Source organism: Tachysurus vachellii, chromosome 7 (assembly GCF_030014155.1).
Source record: "Tachysurus vachellii isolate PV-2020 chromosome 7, HZAU_Pvac_v1, whole genome shotgun sequence".
In the NCBI taxonomy this organism is placed as follows: Eukaryota; Metazoa; Chordata; class Actinopteri; order Siluriformes; family Bagridae; genus Tachysurus; species Tachysurus vachellii.
In genome coordinates, this window is record NC_083466.1 from 10719158 (window position 1) to 10737389 (window position 18232).

The 18232-nt window shown below is 35.3% G+C and overlaps 1 protein-coding gene across 19 annotated transcripts in view; it reads left to right on the forward strand.

The window, feature by feature from the left end:
- Positions 1–18232, forward strand: part of ank2b (ankyrin 2b, neuronal) — a 130614-nt gene that overhangs the window by 72437 nt on the left and 39945 nt on the right. For 12 of the 19 annotated variants that reach the window (XM_060874219.1, XM_060874220.1, XM_060874213.1 and 9 more), the window contains exons 6-26: positions 507–692; positions 4283–4381; positions 5168–5266; positions 6379–6477; positions 6770–6967; positions 7249–7347; positions 8143–8241; positions 8314–8412; positions 8680–8877; positions 10170–10268; positions 10769–10867; positions 11013–11210; positions 12791–12889; positions 13374–13472; positions 13553–13651; positions 13729–13827; positions 13928–14000; positions 14124–14174; positions 16226–16367; positions 16727–16814; positions 17036–17133. In XM_060874219.1, the coding sequence (XP_060730202.1) occupies positions 507–692; positions 4283–4381; positions 5168–5266; positions 6379–6477; positions 6770–6967; positions 7249–7347; positions 8143–8241; positions 8314–8412; positions 8680–8877; positions 10170–10268; positions 10769–10867; positions 11013–11210; positions 12791–12889; positions 13374–13472; positions 13553–13651; positions 13729–13827; positions 13928–14000; positions 14124–14174; positions 16226–16367; positions 16727–16814; positions 17036–17133 (2420 nt within the window). The remainder of the gene's footprint in view (positions 1–506; positions 693–4282; positions 4382–5167; positions 5267–6378; positions 6478–6769; positions 6968–7248; positions 7348–8142; positions 8242–8313; positions 8413–8679; positions 8878–10169; positions 10269–10768; positions 10868–11012; positions 11211–12790; positions 12890–13373; positions 13473–13552; positions 13652–13728; positions 13828–13927; positions 14001–14123; positions 14175–16225; positions 16368–16726; positions 16815–17035; positions 17134–18232) is intronic. The other 7 variants (XM_060874231.1, XM_060874217.1, XM_060874230.1 and 4 more) reach the window with 3 other exon arrangements.

Genomic DNA, 18232 nt, shown 5'->3' on the forward strand with positions numbered 1-18232 from the left:
ATAAATCATAAAAGTGAGTCATTAGAATAAATGATCTTTGCAATTTATTGGTTAATACAAAAATAGTTACAGAAAGCAAGGATATCGTTCAGTCAGTATCAGCAAGGATACAGTTACTCCTGGCCTTAAGACAAAATACAAAGTGCTAAAGACCTTGTAACTACTTTGAAAACCACCAAACTACTTGTTCTCTCTACAAGCACAGTGATGCTCCTGGTTAAAGAATAGCTATTTTCCACTTAGCACATTTTGGTAGCAGGAATGATAGAAGCAAAGGAACTGGATTTGGGTTTTAAGTTTTACATGTATGTAAAGAAACACAATGAAAGAAAGAAAGAAAAATCAGTTCTGTGTTAAATAACTATTGGAACTTTTCATCCCATATAAAAGGATGTATATAAATATAATATAAATACAGCTACATATATCCTCCAACATTTCTATGACTCAAAACATAAGAAAAATATATTGAATTCAACTTTGTTAACACTATATCATATTTGCAGGATGGCTTTACCCCTTTGGCCATTGCTCTACAGCAGGGTCATAATCAGGTTGTCTCCATCCTCCTGGAGAATGACACTAAGGGGAAGGTGCGCCTTCCTGCCCTGCACATTGCAGCCCGTAAGGATGACACAAAATCTGCTGCCCTGCTACTCCAGAATGACCACAACGCAGATGTCCAGTCCAAGGTAGAGAAATGAGTAATACAAAAGGAATGAGGCTAATGAATCACAGTCCATTTTTGTTTTGAATAAAAGAGCGATGGTCCTGTGCATGGTCTCACATTTTATTCCTTCTAATTCTTACGTGTTTCTATTGCCATCTTGTCCATTGCTCTGAAATCTCTCCTGTTACTGTTGTGTAGCTCTTGTAGGAATCTGACCTACAGTGCTACAGTATTTTCCATCATTGTTTCCATTGTGTATTCCATGTTGTCTCCATCTCTCTTTGTCTCTCACAGTCTCAGTGTGCCTGTGCGCTGTGTCTTCATCCTGATGCTATCCGGGTTCCTCTCTTTTCTCTATCATTCCATTTGTCTATAAGACTATAACTCGATATCAGCTATATTTTAGTTGTGCACACTTTACTTTTGAGAAAAATCCATATAAATATGTAGCCTCAGCATGAGTTCTCTGTAAAGGTTATGAAAAGATTTTTATTAAAAAAAAGAATGCGTGCATGTGTTGATTTAGATGTACCTATTTTTCTCTGGAAATTTCTACTGGCTCATCTGATTCCAAAGGTAATGGGCAATTAAGGCAAGAACTGCCTATTGCTTTTGTATAAGCTTCTATTTCTGCTTTTATCAGCCTCTAGTCTTCTGGGAAGACATTCCAATAGGTTTATTTGAAAGTAGTGGTGGGAATTTCTGCCTATAAGAGCATTAGTGAGGTTGGGCTGTGATTTCAGGTGAGGAGGCCTGGAGTCCAGTCTGTATTACAGATCAAAAAGTGTTCAGTGGGGATGAGGTCAAGGGCTTATTATGCCTGAACAGGTTTGTGCGTCTTAGTTCATTGCAGGAAAATTGTAAAATTAGTGGATAAGACATTCTGTACAATTGTATGCTTTCAGCTTTGTGGAAACATATAATGTACATCCCCTTATCACTATTAACAAAAACAATTATCACAAGCATGAAAAACATCAGAACACTTCTTTGTACTTTCCCCTGCATGTGTAATCAGACCAAAGTTTCCAATTTCCCATTTAACAATAATTTCATTAAAACCACACTAATTAATCAAACAAACCAAATATTAAATCTTATTATTACATCATATCAATCACTGATTTACATAAATCAGCAAATTCTTAAATTTGTCTTTGATACACTGACCAGTTTGTGTGTTCAGTATTCTATACATTAGTGGCCTGTTTTAAAATGACCAGAGATTAATACATATAAATAATTTTAGAAAAATGCATTGAGCAAGATTTTGAGCTCAAACATATGAGGATGTTGAAAAGTTTTAACAACGTGTATTCTTGCATCTATTATCTGGAAAAACCTGCCTCGGAGAGAATAACTGTTTGAACTGTAATGTATAACTAAAGTAAACACCCAGTCTTGTACTGTAATGTGTAACTAAATTGGAGACACTGTGCTTATTGCACAACATTTTGAATTCCTTTGTATTTAATTTAGACCACAAGTTTTCAGTCTGGTTTAAATGCAGGCAGAGAGGTTGTCAATAAAAAAGATTTTGTTTAATGATTCACATTTGACCTTCTGGCAGAGGCAGCTAAGAGTATTTGACCTGCGAATACAATATAACAGAAAAAAAATGTACAGAAAATAAAAAGAAAAAATTACATAAGGAAAAACACAACTACAAATTACATAAGGAAATAAGCATAGCATTCCAAAGAAAAATGGTGTATTATATGCATGTAGAACATGAATACACTTGTGTATTCTATGTACAGTATGTGTGTAATAACAATGCTTCTCCCTTCACATACTTCGCTGCTACAGATGATGGTCAATAGGACTACTGAGGTAGAGATCTTTTTTGTTATAAATATTTTTCGTCAGGTTTTCTGCTTTTTCTTTTAACATGTTTTTTTTTTACACATTCCACTTATTTTTTTTGCATGTGAAATTATTTTTGTTACTTTTTCTTATATTATGTAATATTTATGTGACATTTTTATGACATTTGTGTGACTTGCTTCTTAACCATCTTATTATGTGTCAGTCAGAGTCACTTTTGGGTTCACTGAGTTGCAGTATGCAAATTATTTCTATCATCTATCATAACTGTGCATGCCTGAAACATAACTTTGGTTTTATGCTGCCATGGTTATGGATATTCATCTGCCTGTATGCTTATGTTACAAACTTGAGAATGCAAATCCAATAGACCATGTAGTCTGCATCCCCTAAACATGTGTAATCTTCTCCCTCATGGATTAAGATTAATTCATCTCTAATGAAACGTAAAATTTAATATCAAACACACAATCGAGATGTTACATATTTTACAACTTTACAATAGGCCATATTAATTGAAAGGATGGTTGCAAACTGAAGTAGCTATACTGTATATTGACTGCAGGGCAACCGGTTTAATCATTGACGCTTGTGTTCTACTTAATAAAATAATTTACAGCGATTAATTATTGCTTTATTTTGTAATCTATTAACATTTCAACTTTATCAACATCACTATTCTATACTGAAAAGTACAGCATGTATCTTTACAAATTATCTCTAATTTATCTCTAATCTTTACAAATTATCTCTAATTTGTACAGCAGATTTTTAGCAGGAAGCACATATATTAATATTAATAGAAAAATCACACACTAGAAGTGCAAAATAAATGTGCATGAATATATGATTGAACTGTTTAAAATAGCCACACTCTGTCATGACTTACTGATTTAGTTTGCATGCTTTTGCATGCTAAGCATTTCTAAACATCTGTAAGCAGTTTGGTTGTGGTTATCTGATTATTTTTGGATATTTCAATGCATAGCATGATGCACTATATAGATTTTTTTTTTGCACCAGCTTTGAATGTGTATCACATAGTTAATATATCCTTCACATTTTTGTAAATGATGTTTTCACATTAAATCGGACCGTGACTTTCAGAATGGAAAGGTAAGGCCAGAGTTTCACATTCTTCAGATTGCTCAGCCAATCTCTATCTTCTTATATTCCTAACCTGATTCGGTTCCTGGCATAAACTAGCGTGGGATAATGCTCCTTATTGTTTTATTCATTTATTTTGGATATCTTGTTATTCTGTGGATTCTTATTTCTGTTCCTTTCCTGTCCTTTGTTCAACAAAACTGTACATTTCAAAAATGTATCTGTATGCCCTTGTTTTTATACTTTTTCATTTTGCATGTCTGTGACCTCTAATGTCTCTGTGTATGTGTGTATATAAATGGGATCTTTGCATTTTTTACGTTTCATTTTGTTTTCTACTCCACATTTATAGGACTGGATACCTTTACTGGACTTCCTGTAAAAATGTCTTTTTAGTCTCATTTTCTGATATGTGATGTCATGTTTGACTGCTGCATGCCACTACAGTAGATAGAAAGTGATGTCAGGGATTCAATTATTCAAAACAAAGCCCTTTTTTGTCAGTAAGTGCAGATTTGAGATGCTGTTGGGTATAAAATCATGATTATATAACAAACGGGGATAGACAAGCTGCTCTCAGATCAGCACTTTCTGGCAGTGTGGCTTTGAAGCATGTGTTTAAAGTGAAGTGTTAAGTGGTGTGTTTCTATGTTGCCCTTTTTCCCCCCTGTGTTACAGAGTGGATTTACACCACTGCACATCGCAGCTCACTATGGGAACGTGAATGTAGCAACGTTACTACTAAATCGCGGAGCTGCTGTGGATTTTACTGCAAGGGTGTGTATTAGAATGGCGTGTGCGCACACACACACACACACACACACACATACAGACGCAAACATAAAACATGCTTTCTTTCTGACTATAAGGAATATTAGAAATGTTTGGAAATGTAAAGCCTCAGCATGTCAGAGTTGCAGAGTTTGCACATTTTCAGTGAACATTCAGCCATTTTTTGCCTACAGTCTCACACCGACCTCACCTACCCTGATCCTGAAGTGAACCACTGACCAAATCTACTGCGCTATTAAGGGCATTGTTGAGTCCATCCAGGGGCATGAGTTGGGAAAAAACCCTGGTTATGATGCACATGCACATTCACACACTCATTCACCTCTACATGCAATGTAGACTAGTTACTCCGTTGTACTGACATTTGTGATGTGGGTGGAAACAGGGGAACCCAGAGGAGGGCTACACAGGCACAGAGAGAACAGGCAAAATTTCACATGGAGAGCTCAGGAGACCTGCCACTGTGCCTTCATGCTTATTTCTTTCTTTATTTATTTATTTATTTATTTATTTTCAATGAAATTGAACATTGTTAGGTAATAATAATTGTTGCAAAAATGGCATTGTTAGGCTAAGGTAATCATTAGTGCTAATTTCTCTTGAGTTGTTCCTATATTTCTTTATTTTACATTAATTGGTTCATAGTTTTCATAACATATTGTATTCGTATCATACAGTATAAATCATATTTTTGTTTTGTTTAATGACTCATGATTTCACTTCCTAACAATCATGATTGTTTTTCAAATTTTTATTCATATGTACATTTAGAATGGAATCACACCATTACACGTGGCGTCGAAGAGGGGAAATACAAACATGGTCCGGCTGCTGTTGGACAGAGGAGCCAAGATTGACGCCAAAACAAGGGTGAGTAGCTGTTTTGTCTGGTACAGTAGATGTGCTGATTTGTCTGGTAGGGCAGAGAGTAGAGCACTTTATTAGTCCACAAGGGGAAATTTGGTGTCACGGCACAAGGACCACAATTAAAACTAGTACTTAACACAAGAGAAGCACAAGAGCAGGAAGTACACATTAATCTTACAACGTAGCACAAATTAGAAAGAATGGTTACACATATACATACCCGTTTAAGTTATTTAAATTTATGAGATTTCTAGACAGATTAACTTTAAGACTGAATGGTATTTGTCTACCTTTTTAACTACAAATTTATAAACCCATTTTAATGCTACAGTTTATTTTACATGGTGTATTTGGTACTTACCCTTTCAAAGTGCTAATTATAATGCTGAGCTAACACAGTGTTACACAGCGACAACATTTTTTAGGGACAAACACACAAAACAGGTCAGTATATATGCTAGTATGGCTCTGAATCATAAAACGCTGGGCCTGAACTAAAACAGACTAAGGCTGTTCAGTTCTGTTTTGCCGTCTTCTTTTATTAGTTCATTTAAAAAAAATACATAAACAACAACACGATCTTAGCAATAACAAACTGGCCACTGCATTGAAAACCATGCTGGATGAGTACATCAGGTAGATAAAAACAAACATCTATTGAATTGATTAATTGTGCTTGTAATTAATTGAATAGATAAATTAATCTGGTATATAGAGACCACCAGAGAAAAATAGTCGTGACTACAACAACCAAACCCTAAAGTCAGAAACCTAAAACACTCTGTTATTTTTAAATAACACTGACAAGAGACAGTATAGAGTGTCCAAGGGCAAGGTGTATGTGTGTGTGCGTGCGTGCGTGCATGCGTGCGTGAGTGTGGGCGAATGTAGAAAAGGGAGAGACCTGGCAAGTGGGTCATATCCAATGGTGCATTGAAATGAAAATGCTTATTTGATGTTTGTGTGGTTCCTTCTCTCTCTCTCTCTCTCTCTCTCTCTCTCTCTCTCTCTCTCTATATATATATATATATATATATATATATATATATATATATATATATATATATATATATATATATATTAATCACTCTCCCCCTCTTTGTCTTTCTCTGCAGGATGGCCTCACACCTCTGCACTGTGCGGCCAGGAGTGGACACGACACAGCAGTGGAGCTCTTGCTGGAAAGAGGAGCTCCAATTCTGGCCAGAACCAAGGTATATATTAATACACACACACACATACACACACACACACACACACACACACACACACACACACAGCTATAAAAGTATTATTATCTATAATAACCATAATTAATCGTTAATCAATCAGGAATTTTTATTTTTCAAATAATTTTCCTTTCCAGCAAATGTCTTGACAATGTTATTGACCCCAACAAACAAAACTTCTCATGTGCACATAGGCAATTTTACATAGCTGTGGTTTGCAGGATGATGTGAGCGTGTGACTCATTCTCTCTTCCTCTCACTTCTTGTCTCCAACCAGAATGGCCTGTCTCCACTCCACATGGCAGCACAGGGTGACCATGTCGAGTGTGTTAAACACCTGCTGCAGCACAAGGCGCCGGTGGATGATGTCACGCTGGACTACCTGACTGCACTCCATGTTGCCGCTCACTGTGGCCACTACAGAGTCACGAAGCTTCTGCTTGACAAAAGGGCCAATCCTAATGCTCGGGCACTGGTACCAGTCCTATTGCCTTCACCCTCAGCCCTGCTTTATTGTCTGTTTAATTATATGATTATGATGATGATGATGATGATGGTTATTATTATTATTATTATTATTATTATTATTATTATTTATTGTTTATTACAATACCAAAGGTCGAAATGGGCTTCCAACTGACAGGATTTTGTGTCATTAGGATTTTGATTAATTTATTTATTTAGATATTAAATTACTGAATTCATAGCTAATATTTTTAATGGTGCATTTCGTGAACCTGTCTCTTTACTTCCCAGAACGGCTTTACACCTCTTCATATTGCCTGTAAGAAGAACCGAGTGAAGGTGATGGAGCTTCTTGTCAAATATGGAGCTTCCATTCAGGCCATCACTGAAGTATGAACACACAGATACACTGAAAAATATACAATGCCCAGCAGAATTATTGGCACCCATCAGAAAATTGAGAAAGTAATTTAAAAACAGTACATTTAGTGTGTGTCAATCATTTCTGTATTGATTGAGAAGTAGGTTTTGCTCATCATATTGCTGAAAGCTCGATCTATGGTCTGGTGTCAATATTTTGGTCTGTAGTGAATTTTATGAAATTTCAAAAGGAATGTGGCATGTAAAGGTTTCATTTGAAAGAACAAAGGACGTCATTCATTGTTTCAGACATGTGGATATTTTTGTTTGGTCCTAATTATGCTTAATGGCATTGTGTGGCATATTGGTTTTAATATCTATTGTCAATAGTCATTATGTGCAGTTCAACAATTATCTGTTTCTGTTCAATTTGAAAGTTTTTTCCCACTGTAAAGAATGACAAAGGAATTTTACATGTTTGTAAAAAATTATAAAATAATTGTAAAATTATACCGAAACATGGAAGAAACATGGCTGAAGGTCACTGGTGACTGAGAACAAATGAAAATATGTTTCCAATTGTTTTATTTTATTTAAATATTCCATAGGCATATTAATCATTTTTGCACAAAGTTTGAAAAGCAAAACCATTGTTTAGAAATGTAGCTCTACTGAGAGTTTGGAAGTAGTTGAAGTAGTTTCTCTTATTTGACTGAAAAACATGATTTCTTCATTTTTTTTTAAATATAAAGGGTGGCAATAATTTAGGAGAATTTGTATTCATGCGACCTTTCCTTTATGCTACCTTTTGCTTTCTTTACCCAGTCTGGCCTCACCCCTATACATGTGGCAGCTTTTATGGGCCACCTCAGCATTGTTCTCCTGCTGCTTCAAAATGGAGCTTCTCCTGATGTCAGCAACATAGTGAGTACTGTTAATGTGTGTGTGTGTATGTGTGTGTGTCTGTAATTAACAAATGCTTTTTTTTTATTCCAGCGTGGAGAGACAGCACTGCATATGGCTGCTCGAGCTGGCCAGGTGGAGGTTGTGCGATGCCTACTAAGAAATGGCGCAATGGTAGATGCAAGAGCCAGAGTAAGATACACAAACATACACACACACACACACACACACACACACATACACACACACACACACACACATACATATCACAAAAGTTGCATATAAGAGCTGGTATCTGACCTAATGTGTATACAGTTTCCCAGGTTTATAAACTAATAAAGAATGCCAGATCCTTCTAAACATTGCACATTTTTACTACTTTGAATTTTCTTATCTATATTAATGTATTGGCTTTTATGTGTCATTGAACTCACCATCGCATCTTCTCCACTCTAATAGGAGGACCAGACTCCTCTACACATTGCCTCGCGGTTGGGGAAAACAGAGATTGTACAGCTGCTCCTGCAGCATATGGCACATCCAGATGCCTCTACAACCAATGGCTACACACCTCTGCACATCTCTGCTCGTGAGGGGCAGCTGGACGTAGCATCAGTACTGCTTGAGGCTGGAGCTTCTCATTCCCTTCCAACTAAGGTGAGAGATGAGCAGTGTGTAACTCAAGCCTAGAATTTATCCTTTCTATCCTTGCATCCTGTTTTAAACACATAAGAATGAACCCAATATCCTAGAGACCATTTAGCTGCAATTAGATTTTTTATTACACATTAGTACATGAAAAAAATAAATAAATCAGTCTCCTGTCAGGAGATGTTGCTAATTTATGTAAAATAATTGCAGCTCTGACAGTAGTGCAGCTGTAATTCAAATAAAAGCTTCATATTAATGTGTAGATTTTAATACACTATAATTTCTATAGTAACAGCTCATTCATATGGGCTCTTTGTAATATTGTTAAATCTATGGATGGAGTCTCCAGTGTGAGTGATTTTTGTCAGTAAATTTATTATTATAAATGTAAAGAAAGTAAGGTAGAGAGAGAGAGAGAGAGAGAGAGAGAGAGAGAGAGAGAGAGAGAGAGACTGGAGATGGAAGGACTTTTATAGTTGATTTAAAATAAGATTTAAAAATGAAAATAATATAAATTAAAAATAATATTTGTATATTTGCTGTGTTATAAGAGATATAATACACTGAACACGAGAGATATAAAACCCAAGGATTCTGCTTCTTTGTTGTTGATTGTTTTCTCACACTTTAGTGACAGGTACTAGTCAGGTATAAACATACAATGCATACAAGGCACAGACATTGTCAGCTGATTTATATTAACCACACACATTAATTATCACAACCCAGGTACACAATATAAATAATTGTAGAATCGTATGAATGTAGAATTGTAGAATAAAAAAAAAAGAATCTTTTCATGTTCATTCCTCATTAGTATTTAAACTCTAGTGATTGGAATGGCAGGGTTATTGAGAAGGTCTTCTTTCTGTCAGAGCTGGACTAAACATGATGATCATGTGACTTCATGGACACACCTTTTTCTGAGATAAGTTACTGACTAACTAGCACCCCCTGCCGTGCATAACTGAGAACTTGTATTTTTATTGTGGTGAAAGAAACATGACTGCATCACATTGCATCAGCATGTTTTTTTTTATGGCGCATAGCTTATATAAATGATATTCATGAGGTCTACAAAGCAAATTAAAACTCAATATAGGTGTTAATTGAACAAATAGTAAATAGATTAGCACCTGCTTAAATCACCCTTAGTTTACAGCCTTAAGCCTCTATAGGACCAAAATTAGAAAACCATAAGTAGCATGCAAAGAAAAAAATGTCTGTAGTTCCCATGAACAAATAATTCAGTCAAAGAAATAAGTTTTGTTGTGTCTTTTTTTTTTTACCACTTTCAGAAAGGGTTTACTCCCTTACATGTTGCATCTAAGTATGGAAGCCTTGATGTGGCAAAGCTCCTGCTGCAGCGTCGAGCCCCTCCAGATGCATCTGGGAAAGTAAGAACAACATTCTCATGCTACCTTCTATATGAGACTAAAAAGTACATTTCCAAAGTGATAGACTTTTATTTTATAGCTAGCAAAGTATCAGCTTGGGATTTAAAATTGCACAAGAATATTTGAATCAATCACTTTTGATTTAAATTTTGACTGAATGTTACAAACAAACAGAGACTTGCTATATAATTTACATTACAGTGTTCTTGTCCATATTCAGTAGAGCCTAATTATTAATAATTCATTTCATTTGGTGGTAATACAATCTTTTATCAAATAATAAATTGAATATTTCTGTTTTTTTTCTTTAATAAGAAACCAGATAATAGCTCCTGCCCAGCTTGCACTTTGATCTAAACAATAACATTTTTATACGATTAACACATTAACACTCTCTAGTAACACAGCTCTTATATACGCATTTGTAAGTATGTGTTTTAATGATTTTGCACTTCTAACAGCTCCTTCTAATCCCTATGCACTGACCCTCATTCTTATAGAACGGTCTCACGCCTCTCCATGTCGCTGCACATTATGATAACCAGAAGGTGGCACTGCTGCTTTTGGATAAAGGGGCTTCCCCCCACGCCACAGCCAAGGTGAGAGAGTGCGCCATCATGGGCTTTTTGCTTAACGTTAGATGGTGGTTTGCTTTCTGCAAATCTCTATCTCTGGGGCTCACTCATCAAGAACTTTCTTAAGGTTCTGTCTCTAATACCATCTCTATGTTCTCCGCCTCTGCAGAACGGATATACTCCTCTCCACATAGCTGCAAAGAAGAACCAGATGGAGATTGGCACTACTTTACTGCAGTATGGGGCAGAAACCAACATTCTGACCAAGCAGGGGGTGACGCCACTTCACCTGGCCTCTCAGGAGGGCCACAGTGACATGGTAGCTCTGCTGCTGGAGAAAGGGGCCCAAATCAATGTGCCCACTAAGGTGACTTGATTTAAGTACAGACAGGATATGGAAAAATAACTAATCGAAATCACAGTATAGAATGTTTAATTTTGGGTTTGTTGAAAATTCCAACTGGGAATTTATTAAGTTGAATTACATGCTCCTTTTATACTACAAAGCTCTTGAAATGTCAAATCTGATTGGTCAGTAGGTGCTGATTTTTTTTTATTTCTTTCTTTCTTACAAATCACAGATTTCTATTTTGTGCATACACTTATTCCATTACAATATATATCTATAGAGACAGGGACTTGTATTTCAGCCACTTCACATAATATAAGCCTTATAATATATATTGTGTTATTTAAGTAAAGTAAAACATCTGTTTATTAATACGGTCTTGTTCTTGTTAGTGAACATTTAATTAACACATTAGAAAGGAGTGTTAGGCATTTTTTTCATCACAGGAAAGTATAAAGGACAAAGAACTTTGTATTTTTTAGTTTCTCTGTAATATAACATGCTCATTTTTGGGGAGATTATTCACTTCAAGAGAGAGACTAGTACTAGAACTTGTCTCACAGACATTCCAGAACACTACAGACTGTAAAATGTTTGTGTTCAAAACTATGACAGAAGAATTACAACCTTCATTTGCAAGTTTATAAGTGGAATAAAGCACTGGTGCTCATCCAACCAAACCCATTGCTGATTATTTTCACATAAAAGGAAGTCCTGAATTGTTTTACTCCTTTCTTAACAAACCAATTAATATTATTATTAGTGTTAATACTGTTATACTGGTAATAAACCTGATGGTAACGACATAATTAATATTGATTCATTGATAATAAAGGAGCCAAATAATGAACACTTACATAAAACAGTAAATTCTTCATCAATATGTGATTAATTGCTAAAATTCCTAATCAAGACCAAGTGGTTTGGTCCAATTTTTATGCCCAGATACCTGAGTTCAGTTATTTATATTTATGTTTTATTAATTATAGTTATACATACACATGGTTTTTAGTGTAAATTAAAGCAGAAAATAACTTAACAGGAATATTTAATTACTAAACAGAATTTGAATATAAACAGCTCTGGATTAATTAGCATTGAACATTTCTAAAAGAGAAAACAAATCAAGTAATGAACTATGAGAAATACAGGTTTGTCAGTGCAACCTGAACAGATGCTGTTGATGTTGATGGCTAATCACAATAGTCATTAATATGGCCATGAGACAGGCTCAAAAAGATTGTCAAAAATAAGTGAGATTTAATTAAAGGTATTAACATTTTAAATTACAGTTAATTCAGTTAAATTTGTCATTATTTGTGGATTGAGGATTTTGAATGAGACCCTCCTCAAGAGTAATTTGTGCAACATGTTTATACTAATTCTTTTGTATACTAAATATTTGTTGCATTTTAAATAATTGCTCTGTAATTATTGTGTTGTATGAAAGTTGTATTAAAAATTGTATAATAATTCAGAAAGCTAATGAACTATATTAGTAACTATATTAGAGTATAGTATTTGCTTGCATACCGTATAAGTTCAGTACTAGTTTCTTTCTTATTGATCAGATTGTCACTTGTTTACTTTCTCCACAGAGTGGCCTTACAGCTCTTCATCTGGCTGCCCAGGAAGACAAAGTCAGTGTTGCTGAAATCTTAGTTAAAAACAATGCCAGCCTCGACCAGCAAACTAAAGTATGAGAATCACTGCAGTGCATTTAAGTTAAAAGCCCTGATACAAAGCATGCTCATAGAAAACATAATATTATACAGTATATATGATTCAGACTCACACATTGCAGGAACAAAGCAAAGGTCCATATTTTAAAATCATAAAAACACTAGAGACCAAGTGACAAGTTGTAAGTTCAAATGGCTATTACAGAGCGTCTTGGCCCTCAAGCAAGACTCATTGGTTTAAATTCTATCATGTCTTATGATTTATTCCCATTGTAAGCCACTTTGGATAAAAGTAGCTGCCAAATTAATAAATGTAAATGTATAGATAGAACTACCAAATACTCAATTTTCAAATTTCAAACAAACAAAACATTTTACATTCTTTTTTTAATCATACATCATAGAATTCATACTGGTTTTATGTTCAATCCTTTCATATATGGTTATTTGAGTCTATTTGGTCAGATATGTTTGCAAAAAAAAATCATCTTTCTTCTAGTTGGGTTACACACCACTAATTGTCGCCTGCCACTACGGAAATGCCAAGATGGTCAACTTCCTTCTGAAAAATAATGCCAGCGTTAATGCCAAAACAAAGGTATAATAGTCCTAAGCAACATAAAGAAACAATGATTAACATTATCTTCTGAAGGTGACGTGTATGTTTCCTTTGTTCAGAATGGATACACACCTCTTCACCAAGCAGCTCAACAGGGTAACACACACATCATCAACGTTCTGCTGCAATATGGAGCCAAACCCAATGCTACCACTGCGGTAAATACATGACCACATGCATTAACAGATATACTGTATGCACACACATTAATTCATAAATGTTTTTTTTTTTTCAGAATGGAAACACAGCCCTTGCCATTGCTCGTCGCCTGGGTTACATCTCAGTGGTGGACACATTAAAAGTTGTTACAGAGGAGGTCATTACAACGACAACCGTGAGTTTAATTGAAACTCTAATATGAAATGAAGTATTACAGATATTTTTTATTGTGGCTTGTGGCCTTGTGGTAATGAGATGATTGTGTTTTGTCACAGACGGTGACTGAGAAACACAAACTGAATGTGCCAGAGACCATGACTGAGGTCCTTGATGTGTCTGATGAGGAAGGTATGATTCAAAATCTGCAAATTTCATTTTAGCAAATAATTATTTTTCTTTTAAAATCTAATCTGCAGGTCTATGTACCTAAATAGATTTTACTCATTCTTACTGATATGACACATCATGTAGCATTCAAGCAGACTGCTGATGGTGCTATATCTGATGACTCCTTTGATGAAGGTACAAGGCACTGTTCTACTAGTGCTTGGTTGCTGCATAGAATTGTGTTTAAAAGGTGTATGTAATAATTAACTGAATACTTACAATAATTTGTTGTGTAAACCCTGTATTATTATACTGTATATTAAGTGTGCTTTGCATGGAGTTGGACACTTTCTCCCCTTTAACTTGTAACACAGCAACAGTTTTACCTCGGACTTCTTTTTTGTTGCTCACTGCTGGGCCCTTGAGCAATGCATTTAACCCCCCAACAGCTGAGTTGTGTAAATGAGATAAATGTTGCTCTGGATAAGAGGGTCTGCTAAATGTCATAAATGTAAAATGTAAATGTAAATTTTCATTTATTGAAATATTATAGTGTCTGTTGCCATGGCTATAACTAGCTATGCGCACACTGAGGTCTGGACTTAGAACATCAGGCAGGGTAGTTTCAGTAGGTTATATTTCTTTATTTTATTGTATTGCATTTCATGTAGAAACCTCTCCAAATATAAAATTCAATATAGAAACAATGAAGTGCTGATAATGTGGTGGCGGAGTATAGACTATGTGGAAAAACTTTCCAAGGCTCAATCAGCAATGATAAGGAGAATGCTTAAGGTTTTCACTTAGACTTACTAACTCTCACCGGACACAACACTGCAGATTTCAACTTATTGTGGATTTATTTGAAACCCACATATTACAAGCTAACATAGCTATCTGACATATCTGTGACAAAATATGACAGTGTTTATTTGAACAGTGGGTGGTTTGAAAAATACAAAATTTCAATTTTCAATTTCTTTCTTTATTTTTTTCTTTTTTTTATTTAGATTATGCCTGACACCAAATTAGGTTACAAATTGCATAATTGTTATCTGATTGAGATAGACTACAAGCTTCCTTTATGACAACAATTGTACAGTATCAGCTCCTAGTGTTACGTTTTTGTTGTATTGTGTAATATTGTGAAGAGAGTGGCAAGCTTGTTAAGGGAAACTTGGTGATTATAGATTATAGTATACATCATTGATTTGTTGAATTACTGTTATTATCCTGATGTAATGTGGACCACAAGTTATTTTTTTAAAGGTTAACTGGTTCTTAATTGGGTGTCTCAGAGCAGTGTCTGTTAATAACTGTTTCACTATTCTTCAACAGCAAGTAGGTCTAAATGTGTATTGTTCTATACAAAAAGAGGTAGTTTGTAGTCCAGTAAGTAATGGAAACATGAGCCTGAGGGAGCATAAGGAGCTCTGGGTATTCAATTGCAATCAATAGAGAAGATTAAGGATATTTGAATAACGTACAGTGTCAACTCGTAATGCTAAGTGTAGTTGTGTTGTGTAACATTTCTGTATGAGATATTAGCAATTGATGTTCACCTTCCGCATATTCAATATATTTATGCAATGTGGCCGCACAGAAGTTTAGATCCTATTTGCAGGCATGTCAATTGTTTACGTTAAGTCGATATTGTTTATGGCATTTTTAGTCACAGAATAAGACTGAAGCAGTGCCATTATTCTAGACATTACTGTATCTCTTCACTTGGTGCCTTACACTACATTTATACAGCAACTATTCTCGTATAAATATAAATTTTTGTTCTACCCTGTAGGTAGCCACTATGCTTTTGACAGCAGAAGTCCACTCTCAGGCTTCAGTATGTTTGATATTTACTGTCATTATTCCCAGCTGCTTTTAGCCAGTCCTAGAAATTCTATCCCTGTTGGTTAGACCTGGCAACAGGAGCAATCTTGCTTTATTTCATCTTCACAATCTTGCACTGATTGTGTAAGCACTGAGCTGTAGTGCACTTCTTAATGCCCGAAAAAAAGAAGAAATGTGAGCTTTCAGTTTAGTGAGTTTCTTGATGCAAAAACTCTATAAGTATTAACCCCTATTTAAACACACATATCTTTTGTTTGTGTGTCTGAGTGTGTATTGTGCATTGTATAACATGATATTTATAATGATTACACTTCAACATGTATGCATTTTAGTTACGTTAGACATTAAAGGACCTTCAGGTAATGGCTTTTCACATGTCTGTGTCTGTGTTGCAGGTGAGGACACTATGACGGGTGATGGAGGAGAATATCTAAGAGCAGAGGACCTGAGAGAGCTGGGAGATGATTCCCTGCCTGGTCAATACTTGGATGGCATGAATTATCTGAGGTTCAGTTTAGAAGGCAGCCGGTCTGAAAGGTACCACATGCATCATAGAAATATGTATCAATAATATTAAAAAACAATCACAAAAATATTCATATGTATATAAATATAAATATAATATATAATATTCATATGATCATATGCGCATTTAGGTGCTATCTTTAGTATTCTTACTGAGAACAGCTTTAGACTACACAGCACTGCTTGTTGACTCACAAGCATAGATTTTATATCAAACAATTTCTACTAACTTCTAATGCTTTGGATTCTTTTAATGCTCACATAGTCGGTACCAAAGGTATGAGGGCAATAATTTTGAAATTTTAAGCTTGGCATTGTTAGCTATTATTTGCTAGAATCTCTTGCTCATTGGTTGTTCTGTGTCATTTCAGTATGGACAGGTCCTACATGTCTAATCGTCATGGCTATTACTCTCCAAAGCATGATGGGATGATGGATGATACAATCCACAGTTACCAGGTACACAGTTACAAATCCTTTCAACATGGCATTATTCTAAATGCACATCTGTATATTGTCACTTTAAATACTTAACAGCATTCAGTCTTAAAAATGATCAGAAATCTCTGTGATTTAAAGCTCTGTGACGTCAACTACTGTGTTTTCTTGAAAAGAATTCCGTTATGATTTTTTGAGTGTTAAATGGAGTTCATATACCATCTTCACCTAACTGTGTCCAGGTGTCATCTCTTGCTAATGAGAAGGACCCATTTAGACTGAACTGGGAAACAGAAAACTTGGACAATATTGCACTCTCTTCCAGTGCTGCTCAGTCTGGGTATGGCATATAAACACATATACTTTAATGTCGGAAAACGTGATTGTGACTTATTCACTGATTGATTGAACTTCATAACAGAGGACTTTGTAGACAGATATAGTAGCTAAATAATATTATTAGCCAGTTTTGTTAGTTGGCCTGGGGCCTTACTATTAAATTAACAGTACCATATAAAGGAGTGAGTGAAACTGTATTATGCGTGTAGGTGGTCTAGACCCCATAGGCAAGAAACCTGCAGTGCTGCTTTGGGATGTATAACTGTAAGTAATTGAGGTACTGAAGTTGCCCTTCAATGGCATCAGAAATCAAGGAAAAGGCCTTGCAGTGTATGTTGGTGTTCTTGTTATTTCAGGCATTAGGGAGAGTTTCAGTGGTATAACATCATATTGTGGACCAAGATTAACAGGCTTGTGAAGGGAAACATGAACACTTAGTGATTATAGATTATAGTATACATCACTGATTTAATGAAATACTCTGAATATGCCGGTGTTTTTGGCCATAAATTTTTTTTTTTGAAAAGTCACCAGGTTTAAATGTTTGTCTCAGCGTCTGTTAATAAATGTTCCATTGATTTGCAGTGTGCATTTTTTTATTATTCTTCAACAGCTAGTGTATTTGTGAGTGTGGTGCTCCATAAAAAGTAAGGTGGTTTGTAGACCAATAAGTAATGGAAAAATGTGAGCCAGAAGGTTCAGAATATTTGAACCTTGGTTGGCCCTTTTAGTGTGTTGGCTTGGTTAAACTAACAGACACAAACCAATTATTCCATCAATCCTTGCATGTTTGAGATGTCAATTGTGGTCTGTTGTCTGGATTAGTGTACTCTGGGATACAAAATATTTTCCTGAAACAAGTTGAGCTGTTTTAGAATGTCGTGGGTAAGACAGTAAGGCCAGAAAAACCTGGCTACACAAGAAAATTGACTTCCCACAAGAACCTTGATCCTAATCCAGTTGCAATAGAGATATGAGCTCAGGTTACAGTGGCATCACAAAGATTAAGATGAAGATATATCTTGTTTGAAAGACTTTTGACAGAAACAGGGTGATCATCAAAAGACCCAGGCAATGTGGCTGTTGAGATATCAGCTTTT